This window comes from Manacus vitellinus, unplaced genomic scaffold (assembly GCF_001715985.3).
Source record: "Manacus vitellinus isolate BGI_N305 unplaced genomic scaffold, ASM171598v3 scaffold_88_pilon, whole genome shotgun sequence".
In the NCBI taxonomy this organism is placed as follows: domain Eukaryota; kingdom Metazoa; phylum Chordata; class Aves; order Passeriformes; family Pipridae; genus Manacus; species Manacus vitellinus.
Window position 1 is genome coordinate 386,174 of NW_021940861.1, and position 21,749 is coordinate 407,922.

Genomic DNA, 21,749 nt, shown 5'->3' on the forward strand with positions numbered 1-21,749 from the left:
AGAAGCTAGCACGCACCAGTGCTGGTCCTATTATAGACAATTCTTCTGTCACAGACAATTGCATGCTGCCTTTTCTGATTTGACTCCCAAATCTTCGTTCGCGAAGCCTAGCCATGAAATCTGAAATCTCAAAGTATGTTTTCTTTTCATTTTCACTTGTGTGTTTTCGGTTTGCTTTTTTTTTTTCTTTCTTTTTTTCTTTTTTCCTAAGCCTGACCTCCCTGTGAACTTTTGATCTGGGCTGCTTTTCCCTCACTCCTGGCACACTTGTATATAAGGCAGCTGGTGATGGATGTTGCCCAGACTGCTCCGTGCCCAGCTGTCTGGGGTTTGGCATGTTTGTCTTAGCAGAGGAGAATTAATACATGCAATTAAAGAAATCCCAGAATCACAGATTTGTTAGGGTTGGAAGGGACCTCTGAAGATTACCTAGTCCAACCCCCCTGCCAAGGCAGGGTCATTTAAGGCAGGTTACACAGGAACTCATCCAGGTAGGTTTCAATGTCTCCAGTCAGGGAGACTCCATGCCTTCCCTGGGCAGCCTGTTCCAGTGCTCTGCCACCCTCAGTGTAAAGTTCTTCCTCATGTTAAGATGAAACTTCTTGTGTTTTACTTTATAGCCTCGTCCTGTTGCTGGGCACCACCGAAGACTCTGGCACCATCCTCTTGGCACCTGCCTTTGAGATATTTATATGCATTAATGAGATCCCCTATCAGTCTTCTCTAAACTAAACAGGCCCAGCTCCCGCAGTCTCTCCTCATAACAGAGATGCTCCAGACCCCTCATCATCTTTGTGGCCTCTGCTGGACCCTCTCCAGTAGCTCTATGTCTCATACTGAGGAGCCCAGACCGGGACACGGTACTCCAGCTGTGCTCTCGCTAGGGCCGAGCAGCGGAGCAGGATCATCTCCCTCAACCTCCTGCCCAAGCAGATGAGGGATGCTCTGCACCGCCCCGGCCCGAGAGACCCATCCGTGCCCGCTCGCCGCCACTCCGGCGGGGCAGAAGCGAGAGACCCGTTCCGCTCCCCCTTCGCTGGCGGCCCCGAGCGCAGCCCCGCCCGCGGGCGGAGCCGCCGTGACCCGCCACCGCCGAACCCCGTGGGCGGGCGGCGGCCGCGGGCGCTTCCCCGGCGCTGCGGGAGGCGGGGAACGGCGGGCACCGCCATGGGAGCGGAGCAGAGCGCCGAGGCCGAGAGCCGCCCGGGCGAGCCCAGCGCCGCAGGTCGGTGCCCGGCGCCCGGCAGGGATGGGGGGAAGGAGGGAGGGAGGCAGGGAGGGAGACAGAGACAGGGCGCCGTGAACGGGGCTCGCCCGCCGTGAACGGGGGCTGCCCCCGGCGAACGGGGCTGCCGCGGGCGGTGGCGAGGGGCGGCGGCTGTGGATCAGGGAAGAGCTGTTTCCTTGGGAGGCAGCGGTGGGCGCCGGCCCGGCCCTTCCTGTGACGGCGAGGGGGCACCGCCCGGGCCGGGGGAGGCAGAGCCGGAGAGGTGGGAGCACCGTGGGCAATGTGGGTGTGGAGCTAAAGGAGGAGGAGTGAGGAGGGTGTCAGTGGTGCAGGTGTTTCAGAATCAGCTGTTACCCGATTTGGAAAGCGAGAAAGGAGCTTAGAGTCTTCCGGTGATCTCGGTAATGTGTTTGTACTATAAAAAGCATATCTGTACAATGTTAAATAGAGCAACATTCACGTAGGGTTGGATTCTGATGGAATCTGCTTATTAATTTGATTGTTCCCTTTTCCTCCCATATCCTTCCTTTGCATCTCCTTTGCCAGCCAAGCAACGCGCAAAAATGGACGACATTGTGGTGGTAGCCCCAGGAACACAATCCTCACGGAATGTCAGCAATGATCCAGATGTCATAAAACTGCAGGAAATTCCAACTTTCCAGCCCCTTTTGAAAGGTAGGTGATCGTTCTTCCTCTGTTTTTAAAAGCCGTCTTTTTTTTTTTTAATACCTAATGGAATGTGTGCTTTGTGTATCCTGAGGTTCCTACTGAAGTTCATATTTCTGTCCCTATTTTTCACTATCCCTCTTGTTTTAAACCTTACTTTCTTTTGTTCTGTCCCAACCTTCTAAATGGTGGATGAACTGGTCTAGAGATGTGCTAGTAATCTCTGCAGTGGAACCATCTACTATGAAGACAAAAGAGTTCCGAGCATACCAGCTTGCCCTGTACCACTGGTTGATGGGATATGCTATATTACATTCTGATATATAATGGATCACAGTCTCCAGTTTTGCTCCAGTTTCTTAAAATCAGTTGTGTGTTACTCTCTCAGAGTCATAACTACCTGTGTATGCATTCAGTTTTTTGAAATCAAGATATCTTATGGGAGTTTCCAACATAGAGCAGATTTTGCTCTTGTTTTTTTGGGGTGGGATACACGGACTGAGGCTTTTCTTTGTTTCTTTTCCTCACACTGTTTTTTTCGTACATCCCTTGCACTCATTACATGTTCTTTCTATTCTGTTCAAAGGGAAGTGAAGATTTCAATCAAAACTGTCAAGCCTACAGTGTAACAAAAACTCTTTGTGCATTTTGTGGCCTGGCTTCTAGCTATGTATTTTTTGAGGAGTCTGCACAGTATCATTAGTATCTGAAAGTCCCTTAGGAAGGGAGATGTCTGGAGCAACCTGCACAAATTGGTTTGGTAAAAGCAGCCTCCTCTTGGGTTCCTCTCCCTGGTACAGTGTGGGTTGGCAAATCTGGGTGGATGTACTGTGTAGTGGACACTCAGTGAGCCTGTGTTTTTTTGGAAATGCAAGGCCTGCTGTGTGTGCATACACGGGCATCAGCACTTGCTCATGCCTTGCAGGTCTGCTATGACAGAGAGGATGGAGCTGGGATGTTTAGCCCTCCCTACTGCTGGAAGAAATGATGTGGTGTTGTACAGCTGAGGGTTTAGGTCACTGATTCATGCATGGCTGCCGGGAAGTTATTGGAGCCACTTTGCCCTAAAGGCATCGCTAGAGGTAACGTAGCATCACAACATCACTTTTTGGCCAGAAAGTTGTTCCCTTTTTTTGTTTGTTTATGTCTGCTACATGAGGACCCTGGAACACGACTAGAAATTGTGGACATTATGACAGCCTATCAGGCAAAGCAGTTGGCATTTTGTTGGGTACTGATAGATAGGGTCCAGAAGTCTGCAGCATTGACTGCTGTTTTCAGCAGAAGAGGCAGAGAGGTAGGGAGAGCATTAAACAAAGCAGAGCATGCTTTGGCTGTAAAGCAAATGCTTTGTCCTGCTTTGTTTGTAAGGATCATGCCAGCGACAGCTTGAAATGTAAATGCTGGAACCCAAATCCACAAAAGAAATGAGAAAGTTTTTTATTAGGAGAGACCAAATTTCGAAGATGCTACAATATCTGGCACAGAGGTGGTTGCATATATGCAAGAGTGCGATGACAAAGGATTTCAGTTCCACCCAGCCTCAAACTGGTGAGCAAACCTGGGTTGCACAAGGCCTGTGGAAGGAAGTCCTGGGAAGTGGGACTAATGACCACTTCCAGGGGCAGTGTTCTTGTATATGTGTTTGGGTCACAAGGATACAGGACTTGGTGTGGGAAGTGAGGAAGAAGAGAGAGCAGCAGCCATGTGGCTGAGATGGAAAATTGGAAGGCACTGCCTTAGATGACCAGTCCAGGTCCTTCAACTCCTAAACATGCATGTGTTGTCTTGGTGACTGTGTTGCTTTCTCTGGTCTTACTTTGGACCTGCGGATGTATGACAGAAATCTTCCTTTCTGTTCCTATCACTTGGCCTGCTATTTCCCTAGAGTCTCCTGAGACTTGGTGGTATCTGGTGACTGCTCAGGAGTTTTGCATGCTGAATCGCTTTTGTGAATAGCTTTTTCAACCTCAAGTACTTGTTATTACTTGGACAACCAGACTGTGATACTTGTGTTCAGTACAAAAAGCAGTGTGTGCCTGTTGAGTGAGTTGACTGTTGAGGGACTACACATCTGCCACAGGCCCAGTTGAGAAGCTGTTCTGTTTTGGACTGGTCTCTTATCTGTATTCTTCACATGAAAAATTATTTGTCTGGAAAGGCTGAAGAAGTTTCAAGGTTTTAGGAGCTAATTCTAAAAACTTGTGCCTTGTGATCTGCCAGCTTGGGGAGCTGAAGAGGTGAACTTAGATTCCCTGTGGGCTTCATTATTCTATTTAGTTTCTCTTTGTCTAAGCAATGCCAAGCAGTTTTATTTTGCTTATAAGTCTCAAAAGAGGCCTAATAATTAAATAAATGGACTGGAAAAGCACATGGTCATGTAAAACACTGCATGTTCCTGAGAGGCAAAAACACTTGTTCCTCCTAGCCATACTGAGTTGAGTTTGTGATCAATGAAGCTGAAAATCTTTAGCATTGTGCACTCTTCACTTGGAAGAATATGCCAGTGTCATATCCATTACATCTTTCATACTATATTTTCCTCAACTTCTACAGGAAAAAATTGTACCTTAGAGTTACAACTATGAGCCCTTGTGAAAAGTCCCTCTCTAGCTTTCTTGTAGGCTCCCTTCAGCTACTGGAAGGCTGCTATAGTGTTGCTCAAAGCAACTTGACCATGAAGACCCCTCATGATGAGGCATCCACAACTTCTTTGGGCTACTTGTTCCAGTGTCTTGCTACCCTCATCATAATAAAATTTTCTTCCTTATGTCCATTCTAAACCCACCCTCTTTCAGTCTAAAACCATTTTCCCTTGCCCTTTCATTACAGGCCCTGGTAAAAAGGCTCTCTGTCTTTCTTAACAAGCATTATTTGTTCTATGGAAGCTTTCTTGGGAACGAAACTTTTTCCTACTTATGGCTAGAATTCTGCATTGACAGGTATTCAGCATGAAAAAGCAAAAGAAAGAGGGATTACTGTCTCACTGCAAAGTCACTGTGCAAGCAGCAGAAGCTTCTTTACACTATTGTGCCTCCTCCCATCCTCACAGAATTTTGCAGTTATTTTGCTTTCCAATCTCGTTTCACGGTTCTTCAGGTCAACCTGGTGGTATTGCGACCATTAGGTTGGATATTGGGAAGAAATTCTTTACAGATAGAGTAATCAGGCATTGGAATGGGCTGCCCAGGGAAGTGGTGGATTCTCCGTCCCTGGAGGTTTTTAAGATGAGACTGGATGTGGCATCAGTGCCATGGTCTGGTAACCATGGTGGTAGTGGATCAAGGGTTGGACTTGATGATCTCGGAGGTCCCTTCCAACCTGGCTGATTCTATGATCCTGACTGGTGGACAAAAGCTGCCAGATAGGCAGTGAGTTTCAGCTTCTGCTAACAGGGCAGGGAGGACTGTGACTTTCCTCTAGGTGGGTCTTGTACATTAAAATTAACCTGTAATTAAAACAACACCTGTAGTAACTGGAAAAAAACTTTTTGTCACCAGTCCCCTGTAAATATTGGCTACGTTTTTGTGCTGCCATTTTACTTGTCCTGTCCTCCTTGTTTGAAGGAAGCATTTACCAACATCCCTTGGAAGCACAAGTGATACTGAGTACTGAGCATAAGTGGTACATATCGTGAGTTCTGAATATGGGCTTGCAGTTATTTGAAGTTAAGTCAGGAGCCTTGTTTTGTGTTCTGAATTATCTATGGAGGAAATCTCAATACTAAAAAAATAATTTTAATGCTAGACGTTTAATTGTTGAAGCTGTTGCTACTGCCTGCTTGGCCTGCTGCACAAGAACGTGATGATAATTTTGTTTTTGTTTTGTTTTGTCCGATGGTCTTTGGATTGTTGCGTACAAGTTTCCATGAGAGCAGGGATTGTTTCTGTGTAAGCAATGTGCTGATATGCAGCTGAAGACTGTGGCTTATGAATAGTTCAGCTACGTCATGTGCAAATTGCATTTGTCATCACGTGCAGCAAGCATGTCATAGGAACTCCTGATCCCTCCAGCATTGAGAGGAAAAAAGCAGAGTTTGCTGAGGCTTACCTGCATTCCCAAGCATATCACATAGGTGAGAGGCATCTTCTCTGCAGACCTGCAGCAAGTTACTTGTGCACTCCGTTCCTCTGTCAAACATAGATGGTCTTCATGTTGTAGCCTTAGGAAGGGCATTGTGTGCAGCTCATTAGCATCTTCTGGCCCAAAATAACCGGATTCTTGTCCTACGAATAATACCACTGTTTTTCTAAGAATAGCAAAGCAGGGGAGGTTGCTCAGTAAGGTTGTGCCATTTCTGTTCTTAATGCTTTTAAGGGCACGTTAAGCAAAGATCTATCAGTCATGAATTGGAAGTAAGTGAATACATTATGGCTAACACAGTGAGATCTTTACTAACTATGCCCGTTACTGCCCGTTATGCAGTATTTACGTTGCTTTGTTATTTATCAAGAAAGGTATTTCACAAAGAACAAAATGAGACCTTTACTCTGAAAAGTCTAGAGTACAGTTTACCTGGAAATAGTGTAACAAGGAAGCCCAAGCTCTGTGTCAGAAAGAGTCTTGAAAGATAGATCCAGCATAAGGAGTGCCATTTTGATCTCAGTATATTTTAAAGGGAAAATTTGACGATGTTATTTTCATTATAGCTGGTGTACGACTTCAGCAGAGAAGCATAGGGAGATGATGAGAAATCTGTGAGAGAGAGCAGTGGTGAAAGTTGTGATGCTGTACTGATGCTGCGGGGATCTTGTGTTGTCCTCCAATGACATGAAACATAAGCTTGTATTAGGCAGCTTGAAAGGATTGTTTTTACCTTTCAACTTTTTATGATGTCATTTTTCAGGAAGGAAAACTACTTTTCTAAAAAATGTATTTTTCTCTCTGGCATAGTGTGTAGAGGAAGGATGGATGTTTAGAGTTTTTTGCATTTAAGACAAGATTTTGTCAGATCTCACTCCTCAGGATTTTCTGCTGATTTACATCCTCTTTTTTCTCCCGTTCATCACTTTATGCTCCTAGTCCCGTTTACCGTGTAGGGAATTTAGCTAATAGCACGTGTTAGTGAACTTTATTCCTATAATTCTCTACACATTGTGATACTTCAATACTTTTATAGTTCTGTCCCTGTGCCTTACTGGGAGGATCTGCTTATTGCAACACTTGACAGTACTGCTGAGGGTATAGGCCTCAACCAGAATTTGCAACATCCAAGTTTGTTGGATGGACCCCGTGCTTTGTTCTTATAACAAGGTCTCTGAAAATGTGCATGTTGGGTGGGAAGAAATACCAAGAATAATGTGAGTGCAGCTGCCTGGTGGGTTTGGGGATTTTAATTGTTGTTTTGTTTGTTAATGGGGTTGGGGTTTTTTTTGTTTGTTTGTTTGTTTGTTTTGGTTTTTTTTAGGCTGGTGGGCTAATATTCTGTATTGTAGAGAACCATCTCTTCATTTTGAATTCATAACTTGAAACTAGCTCCTGAAATTGGAACCTAGAAGCTGCTTCAGTTTTGAGGAAAGGAGCTTTCCTTTCAAAAGATAGCTGAGATAGTGGATGATGATGATGTCCTCTTTCCATGTATTCCTCAGTTCTTCGTTGACTGTTTGGAGACCTGAACTTACTCAGTTTTATATGTGAGAGGATTTGAGTCTGTGGTTAGATGTTATCCAAACAATATGCTCAACACCAGTTGGGAGACTATCAGGGACTGTGGATACTGACTTGTCTACCTTTCCCCCTGTCCTTTTGAAATCTGTTCTACACCACTTGGTATAATTTGTGTATTGGCAGATAACCAGAATGAGCTACCTGCCTAGGCAGTTAGGCTGGCATCCTCTTTCCTGCTTGAGGACCCTTGAGCTCCAGTTTCTGCTGAACTTAAACAGCTGTGACTCCTCTGGACCTCCTCAGGCACGTATTGCTCCTCCTCACCATCTTGCTGCATGTGAATAAGCTTTGGTGGTCATCACAAGTCACCTGCAGATTCTCCTTTCTTTACTTTCGCAGAGCTTCTGTGGCAGAGCTCTTCAGCTCACAGTTCAGCTCTCAGGGTGCAGCTACCCTTTGGATTCATTAGAAGATGTGCTGAGGATAAATACCGCGTGCTAAGGAGTTAACCGTGTCCTGGCTTATCAGTTTGCCACACGCTTTTTAATGAGGAGTACCTGCATGTTGGCCAATGTACCTTGAAATCACTATTAACTGGTTAAGGTGAAATGAAAATAGTTGCTTGTAATATCCAAAATATACAGTGTAATTACAAATGTTTACAGAACGCGTAATCTCTTTATGTCAGGAGGAGATTGGAAATCAGATGCATCTGGTTGATAAGGTAGAGAAGCTAGTACGTTCTCCTGGAGTGCAGCTGATGAATCCTTCTAGACAAGGATAAGCAAGTGATGAGGAAGCACATAAAGAACTTTTTTTTCCCAAATTTTTGCATTCTCAGAGGAATTCAGGCATCAAAATCGGAATAGATTTTTTCTTTTCTGTCTTTCCTTCGCATTTGTGTACTTTTATTCAGCATTACTGTCTTGCTTATAAGTTAAGACTTGACAGAATCTTTGACTTCAAGGGCCAGTGAAATTTCTCTTCCCACCTTCCATTTAGTGTGTCTGTGGGCATCTTTTTCTAATGTATATCCATCTGTTGAACCTGATGTTTAATATCAATGAAAATTGCATGTAAGGAAACATTTCTGTTAGAAATGTGTGTAGAAGGCACATATATACCCTACATATAGTTATATGTATGTGTATGTCTAGAGATAGATGTTGGGAGTTGCTGCTCTCCAGGGCTGCTCCTGTGGGGATATCACAGCAGTATTATTCAGTGGACTAAAATATATAAAGTCAGAGTCCCTTCTTTAGGCTTGGTGGGATTGGAGAGAGAGGGGAATCTAGTGGAAGCTTCCTTCTGGTGGCATTAGTTTGGTTCTCTCCTCTTCAGCGGGTCAGTGTGATACATCCTGCTTCTGTCACTGTTGCTGTATTCTTCCAGCTGTTTAGTGTCATGAAGTATTTGTGTTTATTAGATGGGAACTGCTGTGTTACATGATGGACACTTGGGTGTAGAGAAGCAAGAAGTTTGTGCCTGGAACATGCCTGTCATGCTGGGACCAAAGCATCTGATTATCAGGGAAGAGATGGGACCTTGGAGTGGTTCCTGAGGGGAACTTTGGACAGAAAATTTCTGTGGCTGCAATGGCTGTGAGCAATATAGATGTGTTCAGATCAAGACACACAGGAAAAGGCCGTGGATGCTGAAACAGAACACCTGACTTTTCCTTAAGAAATGTGTGCTATCTTGAAGGATGAATGGTAATTACATATTTGAAGCAGCTCTTTAATGAGGAATCTCTGATGTTATAGGGAAATCTCTATAACAGATTTCTCTGTTACCATCATCAGTGGTCACTTCAGTTATGACGAAGTTATGAAGAAGCCTATCTTCTGGTGTTGAAGCTCTAAAATAAATTATAAGAAGAAAATGAGCTAGACATGACAAAGGTCACTTTGCAATTACCTTCAGGGTGGGTCTGCCATTAGGAATTAGCGAAACTGTCAATACAAATTGTGAAAGAAAAAAGTCACTGCATCCAAAACCAAAAACCCCACAAAAGAGCCAACCTGAAAGTATTTTGGCCTGAAGTCCTATTCTAGAGTCCTGTTTAGTTGACATAGCTTCTTCCAGGTGCCTTCCCAGCAAAGATCAGTGAGCTCCATGCTTCCCAGTGGGCACGTGTCTGACTGACAGAAAGCATCGACCAAGTGCACTGCACTGCTTAAACCTCACTCATCCTCAGTATTGACCTGTAGTAGTGTGCAATGGCAGGCCATTTCTTTTAATTTTTTTTTTGTTCTCCCAAACCGAAAGACTGAAGATGCAACAACATGCTTATTTACCAACAGTTCTTGTTTTACTACATTGTACCTACCAATATATGCCTTAACTTTGAATACTGTTCACTTAAGGTATGTTTACATATGTGTATACGTGTGAATAGACTGTAAGTACATGCTATGTGCAGTGTGTATGTATGGTGTATACTATGTATAGTACATTTACTATACCACTGTATGTATAGTATGTATAATGTATTTTCTGTATATACAAGCTGTACATGTGTAGCTTATTTCTTGTGATTCTGCTTGACCCCCTGTTAATATTCTTTCTCTTGCCTGGTGGCTGAGAATGCTTGTGTTTTGCTGCTAGACCAGTAGCAGTGTTGCCATGCATTACTTTTGAAAAACGAATGTTTCTGGTTGATCTTAGGCTTTATAGGAATTGATAAGTTTATCCAAGTCCAGAAATTATTTGGTGTTAAGCCAGTCAGTTTACTGAGAAATATTATGGTTAACCAACAGGCACAAGGTAAATTATCACACCCTAGTTACTGACTTTTTTTTCCTATGGGTGCTGATTCTGTCAAGTGACTATGGTAGAGATAAAGGATGAGTAGATACTTCTGTATCTACTGCTGGTCTGCAGTTAACTGCATTTTCTATAACATCACATAATTCAAAAGCTACTCTTACCTTTATTTCTCTGCCCAAGCAGTATCAGCAGAATAAAGAGCAGATTCCAGAAACTCATATTTATAGATAATACCCCCCTTTTCTAATTAGAGCTTGACTTACTACATTTATATAAAGATAAAAAGGTTATTAAGATACAAGTGAAAAAATAAGTCTGCTCCATTCCTAAGCCTTGTTATCAAAGCAATGGGGTGGGAGCTCAGCTTTAACCATGCTCCCTGTGGATAGTTGTGTAAGATGAGATCAACAACCAACCAATAAAGCACAGGTCAGCAAGCTCATTGTTAAGAAACCTTGAAGTTTAGAATCAAATTTGATCTGCCTCTATTCCTTTCTTAGGGCATCTTAGCAGAAAGGAAAAGAGGAATTTTGTGGTTCATTTAGCTTGAACAGTGAGGTCTGACACACTGAATACTTCTATTTTCCATGTGGGGCTGGTCATGGTATGCTTGGCTTGTGCACACGCTTGCATGCATAAACTGGAAGATGTGCAATTGCAGATTGCACGTTGAATACTGAGATGCAGATGATCTCTGGGACATACTTATTTTCAGTTTGTAATAGTAACAAAATTATGACAAGTAACGTTAGTAGGAAGTAGAATTGGTGCTTGATATCACTCTATCAGTGTGCTGTACGATTCAATTTGGAAGCCTACATCATCCTGAGGTAGTGTTAGTCAAGGGGAAGGTGTAGGAGGAGTTGTACATGCTGTAAAGCCATAATTTGTGTCAGTAACGGATGTTCAGGGTGAAATTGTGGCTTTGCTGAAGTTGAAGGCAAAGCTTTTGTCAGTTCCAACTGAAGGAAGATTTTGGACCCAAAATAGTGTGCATTTCTGTACAGTTTAAGTTTGTATGGTAGACTGCTAAGGTTGATGTTTGATGTTTAACAGTAATGAGCAGGTTCTGGAGACTGTGTAGAAAGTTTCCCAATAACATATTTAGAATTGGAACTCACTTGCACCCTTAACTGGATTCACAAGGGCCTTGGTTGTTCAGAAGATGGGAACATCTGTGGGGGTTTTGTGCTCACCTGTCTGTTTATACACTCTGTATTAAATAACTACAAGCTAGGAAGCATTTGTGGCTCACAAGAAAGGACTGGAGATCAGGATTCACACTACTTCCTTCACTCTAGCTCTCCCCCTTCTCTTTTATACACCTTGCTCTTGATTCCTTGGCTGTGCATACTGAGCTAAGGGATTCCAGGCAGCCTTTGGCAGGAGCTGCTGAGATGCTACTCAGCCTGTGGTCATCCTTGGCCTGCTCTGTAGCAGGACTTTTTAGCACTTGGGGAGGTGTTCTTCTTTTAAGAAGTTCTGAATATTGCACTGCAGTGATGTGAGCACCTTTTGTGTGTGAGCTCATTCTCTTGGATGCTTGTGGAGTTTTTGGTTTGAGGTTTCTTATGTGCATGCGTGATTGGTTGAGTTACCTGGGTGCTTTTGCCTGTGTTACACGTCTACTTCTCCTATGTTTCGAAATGTTTACTGTTATTGTGGGATATAATTTCAGAGAAGACACATGATATGCCCAGGCTGGTCCTTGATGTGTTCATTAAATGCAAAATGTCATGCAGTGCAGTATTAAGAGATCCACTTTGAGTATATTTCATGTGGTAAAGAGCTGAAGGGCAAAAGCAAGTGCACTTGCTATTTGTAAGAGGATGTTTTTCATGAGATTAAGAGCAAGCATTAAAAATATTAGGCTGCTGTTTGAATTCACTCGTGTGTTTTGTTTTTGTTTTTTTTTTATATGCTGATGCATGTAGAAATTATACTCTTGAAATGGTAGGTGGGTCTGTTCTAATGCAGTGAAAACTGAGACTTTATGATCACATGCTGCAGTCCTCTTGTTGCTAGCTAGGATATCTCTTGGAAGTCACTCATGTAACTTAGACAGAAATATTGCACTGTCAAGCACCGTTCCGTGTTGCAGTAAAAGACCCAAGAAGCTCAGGCACTAAAACTGGATTCTTTCCACCGTGTTACATCAGCGTGGCAGTGATGTATTTGCACCCAAGAGAAAGGTGTAACAGGAGGTGGGATACTGGGGACAGGGGCATAGGCTGCTAGTGAGTAACTCTGCTGAGCAAGAGAAACTTATGCATTTCATTCCTCAGGAGCAATGGGGTGCACCAGCATCCTTCAACTCGGTGTTGCAATGTCCTTTCTCTTTTTTTTTATTTGCTGTTCTTTACCCACATAGTTAATAATATGACTATTGAGACTTGGAAAGCCTGCAGTCTAGGGAAGTGCCGCAGGGTGTCACTGGAATACAAAAGAAGTATTAGATGTGTGGCTGCAAACCTTGCTGAAACAGCACGCTGGGAACTGCTTTCTCTTCAAGCTCCTTTCACGAACATTTGTATTCTATTTGCACTCGTACCAAGTGACCAAGGTCTTGATGGCCTTGCTGGAAAGCTGGGTTTGGTACCAGGTGGGCCTGTGGGCTGAGCCACACAGTGCTTAACTGAGAGGCAGCTGCAGGCTGAAACTCTACTGCATCGGTGAGGAGGAGGTGGTGCAGTGATCTTCAGCTGAGAGCCCTTCAGATGTTCAGCTGACTGTGGAGGAGGATGGGCAGAAGGTTGGTCAGGGTTTTATCAATTCTCATTCTTTATAATAGGAGTTTTGGAGGATTTCTTTCAGCTAAGCAAAGCCTGAACCTAAAGGGAAAGATTGATTTTTCCTTTTAATCCTAAAGATTTCATCTGAGTAAACAGAACAGTTATCTGTAATATGAAGTAGAAGAGGTATTGAAAATGGATCAACTTCTTAAGTAATGCATGCTACTTTACCTTCTGTGAGATTAAATCTTATTTTTTCTGTGATGTGAAAGTAGCAAAATGCAGGTGATTAGAACGGAAGTACACATTTGCATTTATACATTTGCAGAAACAGGACAACTTAAGAGTAGAATACTTAGTCTTATACTTAGTTTTTGTTGTCTCCCATTCAGGGACATTGTCACCAGTTTTAGAATGAACTGAAATTTGGAGTCAGTTTGGGTGGTGGCTGAGTTGCTTTTTTTTGCAGCAGTTTGAAATTCTCCACTGTTGTACATGTCCTTAGTTATTCATCTGATTTATTATGTCCTGTGGTAGAGAAGGCAGTAAGAATTTGTAGATTAATCACTTGGGAAGGTAAATGATTTCTTTTGTCTACTGATCTCTGGTACATTAACTGATGATTGAGCTGCAGTGGTGTTTTAGACTTTCACTTCTTTATTTTAAATGCCAAGTGCCTGTTATTAGTATCTAAGTTCAATTACTTTTGTTGTCAATGTTAGCATATGTATTTGGATGAAGGATGTGAAGGCTCAGCCTAGCTTTTAATGCCAGCCAACGGGACAAATGTGGTAAGAGCAGAATTATTTTTGTGCCATAGCTCTTACCTATGCAAAGAAAATTGTGGTGGTGTGTCTACCTTTGTACCACCTCAGCTTGCAGAAGAAAGCATCTAAATAGATTAGAGTTTTGATTGCATCAACTATTTAAAATGTGAATTAAAATCAAGCAGTTTTCCTGTGCAGCGAAACAAGAGGAGTGAGTTAGATACTGAAGTGCTGTACTGCAGGAGTAGGCTTGATGTGAAAAAGGTTGGTCTTTCAATACAGATACAGTAAAATGATTGAGTGGGTTGGCTAAAAATGGGCTGTGCTCACATGTGCTGTCATGATCAATGTGCAACAGAGAAGGATAGTGCATACAGGACAAAAGAAGAAGAAATTGTTAAATATTGACAATCAGTAGGTGTCCTAGTTACAGGGGACGGGACCAGTTTATCACTATGTGGGTATGAGCAAACTCTGTATTCTATACCCTCTGTGTCATTTCTAATGTATCATTTGCAGCAGCTGCCCAGGGCACACCTGACACCTCAGGCTACAAGCTGAGTGTTAAAGACACCTGAGAGGCAGGGGTGTGTTTCTTTTTCTTCACACCCATGACTCAGCTGTGATAACTCCCTTCCAGGGAGGCATTAACACCTTCACACCCAGCCTAAGGGGTCATCTCTGCTAATGGGCCACAATGGACTGGCATAATAGGCAGCTGCAACAACCTAGACCATCAACGAGTCCAAAAATATGCCATGACTCGCAGAGTTAAATCACCCTTTGTGAAACTTCCCACCCTGGGGGAGGTACTGGGCATTCCCACCCGAACCTGAGCACATATAATCCTGGGGTTTTGGGGCTTCTGATACCACTTGTTGGATCCAGAGGAGGACCAGAACGTCAACAGGACTGCGACTGCCACTTTCGACCAGACTGCAATGGTTACTTCAACAGAACTACCACCATCATTCAGACCAACAGGTTTTCCTTTCCTTTTACTTTACACACCCAGGGGGGCCATGTGGTGCTCAGCACAGGGGCTAATGAACACTGTTCTGTTCTTGTCCCCGGGGTGCTGCGTTATATATCTGTCTTTATGGGTTAAAACCAGTTTTCTCTGTGTCGTTGTATTTATTGTAATCTTTTTAGTAAGTTGTAACTCTGACTTGTAATCTCTCTTGAGCTCTGTTTACTTTTATACCAGCACAGTAGAGTTTTGGAAAAATATGAGAAACTGAGGATGTTTGTTTTCCAACCTCCAGTCAATTAATATTCTACCAGTGGTCACGGGTACTATCTGTTCCTTGTAAGTGACATTTTAAAATGAAAGAAAAATAGGGTGATAACCAAGGAGTTACCTGGGAAATAAAAAAGGGGAAAATGCTTCTGACAGGCAAGGAACTTGGCTCATCATGGAATCCAGCAGGCGCTTCGGCTGGTGTGGGGAGAAATCCCATGAGTTGTGGACTGAGGTCACGTTGGGGCCAGCTGAGATCAGCACTGCCAGTTGTGGAGCCACAACCTCATGCAGTTGATTAACACTGGAGCATCCAGGCTTACAGCTGCAGTTGCTACATCATTCTCCATAAATCCATCATAGAGATTTCCATCTGGAAACAGCTGGCACCGCACTGCTTCAGAGTAGCTGTCCTGGTTAGGTTCTTCAGGACTAAGGCAAGCACATTTCCGAATTAGGTTCTGGACTTGTTGCAGAGAAGATAACATGCTCAGAATTTATTGAGGCACTCTGGTTTCCCATTAAGTGTTCCGTTTGGATTCACCCTACACTTTGCTGAACTTACCCCCTCAGAAGTGTGGGGCAGGGTGGGAGGGCGGTGATGAAGTGATGGTAGGAGCAGAGGTCCAGCTGTCTCGGCTGGACTGATGGACTTGCACCTATGTGGCTTCTCTACAAATATTTTGTATTCTACTCTTTGATTCCCTTTTTGGTTTAGTGATTTTTCTAAAAGCAGGGGTGAGCAGAACAGGTTAAGCTAAAGACTTGAGGCTTTTTTTTTCCTAAAAGAAGCAGAATTAAACTTTTCTTCCGAAAGCAGCCATCCAGAAGGAATGGAGGTTGGAAAAGATAAAAAGTGCTGAGACTGTTCATAAACTTTTTGTTTAGAAACTGTTTTGATACCAACTTGCTTGTCAACTTGATTTTCCCCCTCTCTTATCTTCTTAACTGAGGGGGCTTACCAAGAAAACAAAATCTGTACTACTAGTAATTTTTGACCCTACTCAAGTTTTTCAGAAGAGTGATAAAGTTCTATACTCTGCTAAAGTGCCCCTTTATTATCCAAATTGCTAGGCTTATTTTTCTTACTAATCAAAATAAGGTACAGTGAAATCAAGGTAAGAGCGTATTATTGTATTGTTCAAGCCCTGAATATCCCTAAATGAAATGAAATAAATCTTACTATGCAGCTGAAAACCACAGAAACCTCTCTCTCCTCTGTCATTTCCTCAGCTTCTAGTCTGTACTACCATGCCTTAAATGTAACTTGCAGTGTGCGTGAGTTCCTGCCTCTTTGCCTGAAGTCTCTGGGCATGTAAGACCCTAGGGAAAAATTCCGACATCTCTTTTCAAACCTATGAATTAATGTGACCATTAAACAGAATTAATGTGACCTCTTACTGTGGCCCACCAATTACTTCCCCTTTGAAATATTTCCTTCACAAAATAGAGCCCCAAATGCACCTTTGCATGAAATAGAAGGAATTTGAGTTGATGGCATTCGGTTAGGAAAAGTAAAAGGAGATTTTCTAGTATGTGAATTCTCACAGGCAGAGGCATTGCTCAGGCATGAGATGATTGAGTGGGGCTAGACTAACAGATAATGTGCTAAATTAAACGTGTCACAGTGCACTTAATGCTTTTGTTGTGTAAGACTAGATATTGGATTGCTTCTTGAAATTAAAGACAAGTTGTATATTTTATTATTATTATTATTATTCATTTTACGGTAGGTATAGATGTAGCCAATGCCTCAGCAGGGTGAGGGCAGGGAGGGGAAACTGAGTTTAGCCCAGTATTTACCAGTGCCCAAAAGGATGTTGTTCAGTCTCTACATTCAGCTTAATATGTCAGGCTACAAACCAGGTAGCCACCAGATGGCTTATTATAGCAAAAATGAGAATGATTTCACTTCTCATTCAAATGTGTGGTAAAAAGTCTTCAAACCTCAATGTAATAGTCTTTATGTGAGCATGTGTAATGCTTAGATAACTTTTCCCCCCTAAATTTTAATGAAATGGATAAGTTCCTCCTAAGCATTTGACAAACTGGCATTTTCTGTGAGCAAATTTGTTGGTGTGCTTTGACTCCTCTCACTCAGCAATATTTACTTTTCATGTCCCCCTCTCCAAGCTTGCTTTGCCCTCCTCATTAATAAGGCAGTTTCTGGAGAATGTCTGTGACAGGAGCAGCTCTTCAGGTGTGCTGGGACTGTTCCCTGCGAAGACACTGAGGAGCAGATAGGTTGATATGGTGTTTGGACCCTGGCTGGATGCCAGGTGCCCGACAAAGCCACTCTTATCATGCCCCTCCTCAGCTGGACAGGGGAGAGAAAATATTACAAAAGGTTCATGGGTTGAGATAAGGGGAAAGAGAGACCATTCACCAGTTACCGTCAAGGGCAAAACCAGGCTCAAGTTGGAGAAATTAATTGAATTTATTACCAATCAAAATCAGAGCAAGATCGTGAGAAGTAAAACAAATCTTAAAAAAATCTTTCCCCTCTCCCTCCTCCCTTCTTCCCAGGCTCCACCTCCTCCCCACCAGTGTCACAGGGACACAGGAATGGGGATTATGGTCAGTTCATCACACGTTCCTCCTGCTGTTCAGAGAAAGGAGTTCTTCCCCTGCTCCAGCATGGGTCCCTTCCATGGGGTGCAGTCCCTCAGGAACAGGCTGCTCCAGCCTGGGTTCCCCACAGGGTCATAAGTCCTGCCAACAAACCTGTTCCAGCATGGGCTCCTCTCTCCATGGGGCCAAAGGTCCCTGCCGGGAGCCTGTTGCAGCTCCTGTTTCCCACAGGGTCACAGCCTCCTTTGGGCATCTATCTGCTCTGGCATGGGGTCCTCCCTGGGCTGCAGGTGGATCTCTGCACTCCCGTGGACCTCCATGGGCTGAAAGGGCACAGCAGCCTCACCATGGGCTGCAAGGGAATCTCTGTTCAGTGCCTGGAGCACCTCCTGCCCCTCGTTCCTCACTGCCCTTGGTGTCTGCAGGGCTGTTTCTCTTACATATTTCTCACTCTTGTCTTCTCTGGCCACATTTACTTCTGCCCAATAACTTTTTTTCCTTCTTAAACATGTTATCACATTTATCACTACCACCATCCCTGATGGGCTTGGCCTTGGCCCACAGCAGGTGTGTCCTGGAGCCAGCTGGCATTGGCTCTGTTGGACATGGGGAAGCTTCCAGCAGCTTCTCACAGAAGTCACCCCTATAGCCCTCTCCCCCTACCAGAACCTTGCCACACAAACCTGGTACAACTGAGGAGCAGATGGCTTGGGGAGCAACAGTCCCTCTCCTGAGCCACAGTTAGCGGTGTGCCTTGTGCCATGCTGTGGTGGAATGAGCACAGCCGAAAAAGGAAGAGTAAGATGGGGTGAAATGTAGTGGGCAAAGGGACTGGATCTCCTTTTTGTGCACGGGGGAAAGAATCTATGCCAAAGTTCTAGCTCGTAATGTGCCTTAATATACGGATGTTGGCTGTTCCCTCTGTACATTTCCACTCCCTCTGCATAATGGTAAAATAAGATAAAATCTCCAATCACAAACTCACTGCACCATCAACTCTATTGTCTGTTTAAAACTGTGTCAGTGTAATTTAAAGAAGGGATCAGAGTTCTGCTGGTGAGATCTTAAGTACTGTTTCATTAAATGTTGGTATTTTGCTCAGAGCTATTCCTATCCCACTTTGCATTCTCAACTGTGAGATGTTTTCTCTGTAAATTAAGCCAGGATGTGCTCACTTGCATGGAGCTGTGTGCAAATACCTTTTTTTCCCTTAAGTCACAGTTATCAAAGTTCAGAGTCTGTTGTACCTTCTAACTAATTTTGTTCATTTAACACACTAGACTTGTTCCAGCCAAAATGTTGGTAATGAAATACAGTGATAAAATTTTCTTTCAAGCTTAAAATTTCTTGTATTTCTTCCATGGGACATCTAATAAATGACCTTAAAATAGTGTCTTATCTCATGTTGATACTAAACTTCAACTCTTGTTTATCAATTTTTTTTCTTACAAAAGGAAGGAACATTCTTTCAATCCATAAGGATCAGAGAGCTGAAAGACTCCTATGTTCATGTGTGTTCTTTTTCCTTTCTGTTTTTTTCTTCACAGTGATATTTTAGGTCTTGCCTAACCTGAAGAGCCTTATCCTTAAAATAATACTTTGCTTCAGGATGTGTAGTGGTGGAAGAGCAGCTGCTCTCTGTGGAGCTTCCTGTAGTTCCAGGGACGGTCAAAGCCAGGGTTGCTGCAGCTAGAGGAGCCAGCTCGTCTTCTGAGCTGCTCCCTCACGGGTGATGCTGTAGGTATTGCTCTTGTAAAACAGGTCAGAGAATGGTGGCGTGCTGTTGTAGAAATGCTACTTTACACTGCCATAAAAACCTCAGCTTTGCAATATTTTGGGTCAAGGCAGATGATTTCTTATCAGATTAGGTACCTTGCTGAGTTTTGGTGGGTTAGGTTTATTTTTTGGCTTTGGTTTCACCAGCGAGCCTTTGAAATGAGACCTGGGATTTCTGACTATAATAGAAACGCAAAAAAGTTAAGGAGTATTTAGCATTAAGCAGAAATGGATCATAAAGACTTCTGTACACTAGAAAGCAATAAGACAAGTGACAGTGACAATGTTTTATTTTTACCTTATTTTTCTTTAACTATATGCCCAATGACACCTATGAGGCAAAAGACAGACCTCATCTGAGGTGTTGTTCAGGAGTTTGGCGTGATACTAAATATGCTTGCCCTCAGATTTGTTCTTGTTCTGTGGTTAACGATGCTATCTAAAGGTGATGCTATAGCTAATAGATTTTTTTATATGAAGTGGGTTGTGCTTAACTCCTGTACCCCTGCTTTGGGATAATAACCATAGGTTTGTGTTAGAAAGTTGTTCTGTATTGAGAAACATGTTCCTCAAGTGAAATAACTTACAGGTTTTTGATATACCTGTGTTTATCTTTTTTTTATTTTGGGATCGACATCCCAAGGGGATCCCAAGCATCTTAGGGCTCTTTGTGTATGTGTGTAGATGTGTATATACACACACTTTTATGTATGCACATGTATGTGGGATAAAACACTGCAGGATGCAGAGAAGCAGGTAATCTTCCGTGCACTAGAGCAAATGGACCAAGACTGCACAGCTTATCTAGCTCTGGCTATTTAGATATTAGTAGAAGTAAACCTTGTTGCTAGCTAGACATGTACCTTCCTTAAAGAGATTTAAAAAAGACTTTTGTGTACAAGCTTACTTTAAAAGTAAATGCTAATATTTGCAAGAGTAATCAGTGATACCAGGATCCTGTGGGTTTTGGATGCTTGATTTTAATAATGTGTTTAAACACTCCTAAAATAAAGGCCCCTTTCCACAAGCTGCAACCTTTTGTGGTATCCTAGTAGTGAAAGCATTTCTGGTGTCTTGGGTTGCAGCTTGGTGTGAGCTGTAGGAGCAGATGTGAAACTTGCAGTGCTTTATGCTGCTGGTCACCAAACTAGTAGCATGGCTGGTAGGACAGGGATGCCCTGGGGGCTATTGCACAAGGCAGGCCTAGCTGACCTAACCTTGCACTCCTGTTAGAGTAGGTCCTGTACTATTCCCTCCATTCTTCCTTCCTTCCTCCTACTGCTCCTGACCTGGCAGACCTGCAGTGAACTGAAGCAATGGGAGTGGATGGGTTTGCTCCTGGGATGGTGAGTTGGATTGGTTCATGGGGGGTCAGATGAGTACCACTGAGGATGGGACCACCTAGTCAGGAGGATGGGGGCAGAGTGAGGAAAGAGGATGGTTCTTTTAGGTGGTTGTGGACTGTTGAACTGGCTCAGCTGGTGGTTTTTACTGGCAGGTAAAAATAAATAGGTGACTGTACACTGAAATACATAAAGGTGACTCCTGTAATGTGCTTTACTGTCTCTGCTTCTGGGAATAGCAAAGTAAATAAAAAAAAAAAAAGCTTTACTTTTAAGAACATCTTCAACCACTGCAGTCTTTTTTCAGTGACTATCTGTCCCTTCTCAGTGAATGTTGAAAACATAGTCACAAAGTTGAATTTTCACTGTCTCCTGTTTTAAATGCAAATAAACATTCATTGCATAGTTGTTTTCTGATGTCCTTGAAAAGAAGCTATTTCTGCAAAGTGAATACAATCTCGCTGTTTTCTGAGCAGATATCCAGTGTGTGGCTGAATCAATTCTTGTGTGGAGAGGATACCTGGAATATAGTTCAGAAATGTTCTAGATTCATAATTTCTTAATAGAGGGATCAGACTAGTGCATTAGTTTTGCTTTTTGTCCACATCTGGCAAACAAGCCCTCATGGAGGATATGGAAAAGTAAAATAATGAAACGCACTGCTTTCTTTTTCTTTTTTTTAAATCTTTTTTCTTCTAAAATGAACATTTGATTCCTATCAAAATGACATTTGTTGCTGTGCAGTTGTATAGCCCTATATTAAAGTGAGGCCATCACTGAAGAACTGCACATTTAAAGGGTATTTGCTCTGAAAGCTTGCAGAAAGCAAAATTTCTCTAGCCATTTCTCTTGGATGAGTGCCGTGGGGATAGTTGTTCACTTCTTATGTGCAGGTTGTACTTAGGGTTCGTGTAGTTCATTTGCCTGTGCTGATGAATGGGAGAACATTAAAATGATGCTGTACGTAACCAGAAAACTCTGCATGGAGAGGCTGATGAAGAGAGGTTGATATCCTCTTCAAGGCAAAGTGAGACACTTTGGCTCCTCAGG

At 43.0% G+C, this 21,749-nt stretch overlaps 1 protein-coding gene across 2 annotated transcripts in view; it reads left to right on the forward strand.

Moving 5' to 3' along the window:
• Positions 1–1,146: 1,146 nt before the first annotated feature.
• Positions 1,147–21,749, forward strand: part of BORCS5 (BLOC-1 related complex subunit 5) — a 72,226-nt gene continuing 51,623 nt past the window's right edge. Inside the window, exons 1-2 of one of the 2 annotated variants that reach the window (XM_018085813.2) lie at positions 1,147–1,225; positions 1,775–1,903. In XM_018085813.2, the coding sequence (XP_017941302.1) occupies positions 1,168–1,225; positions 1,775–1,903 (187 nt within the window). In that variant the 5' untranslated portion in view covers positions 1,147–1,167. Of the gene's footprint in view, positions 1,226–1,469; positions 1,491–1,774; positions 1,904–21,749 lie in introns of those variants that run through there. The other variant, XM_018085814.2, reaches the window with a different exon arrangement.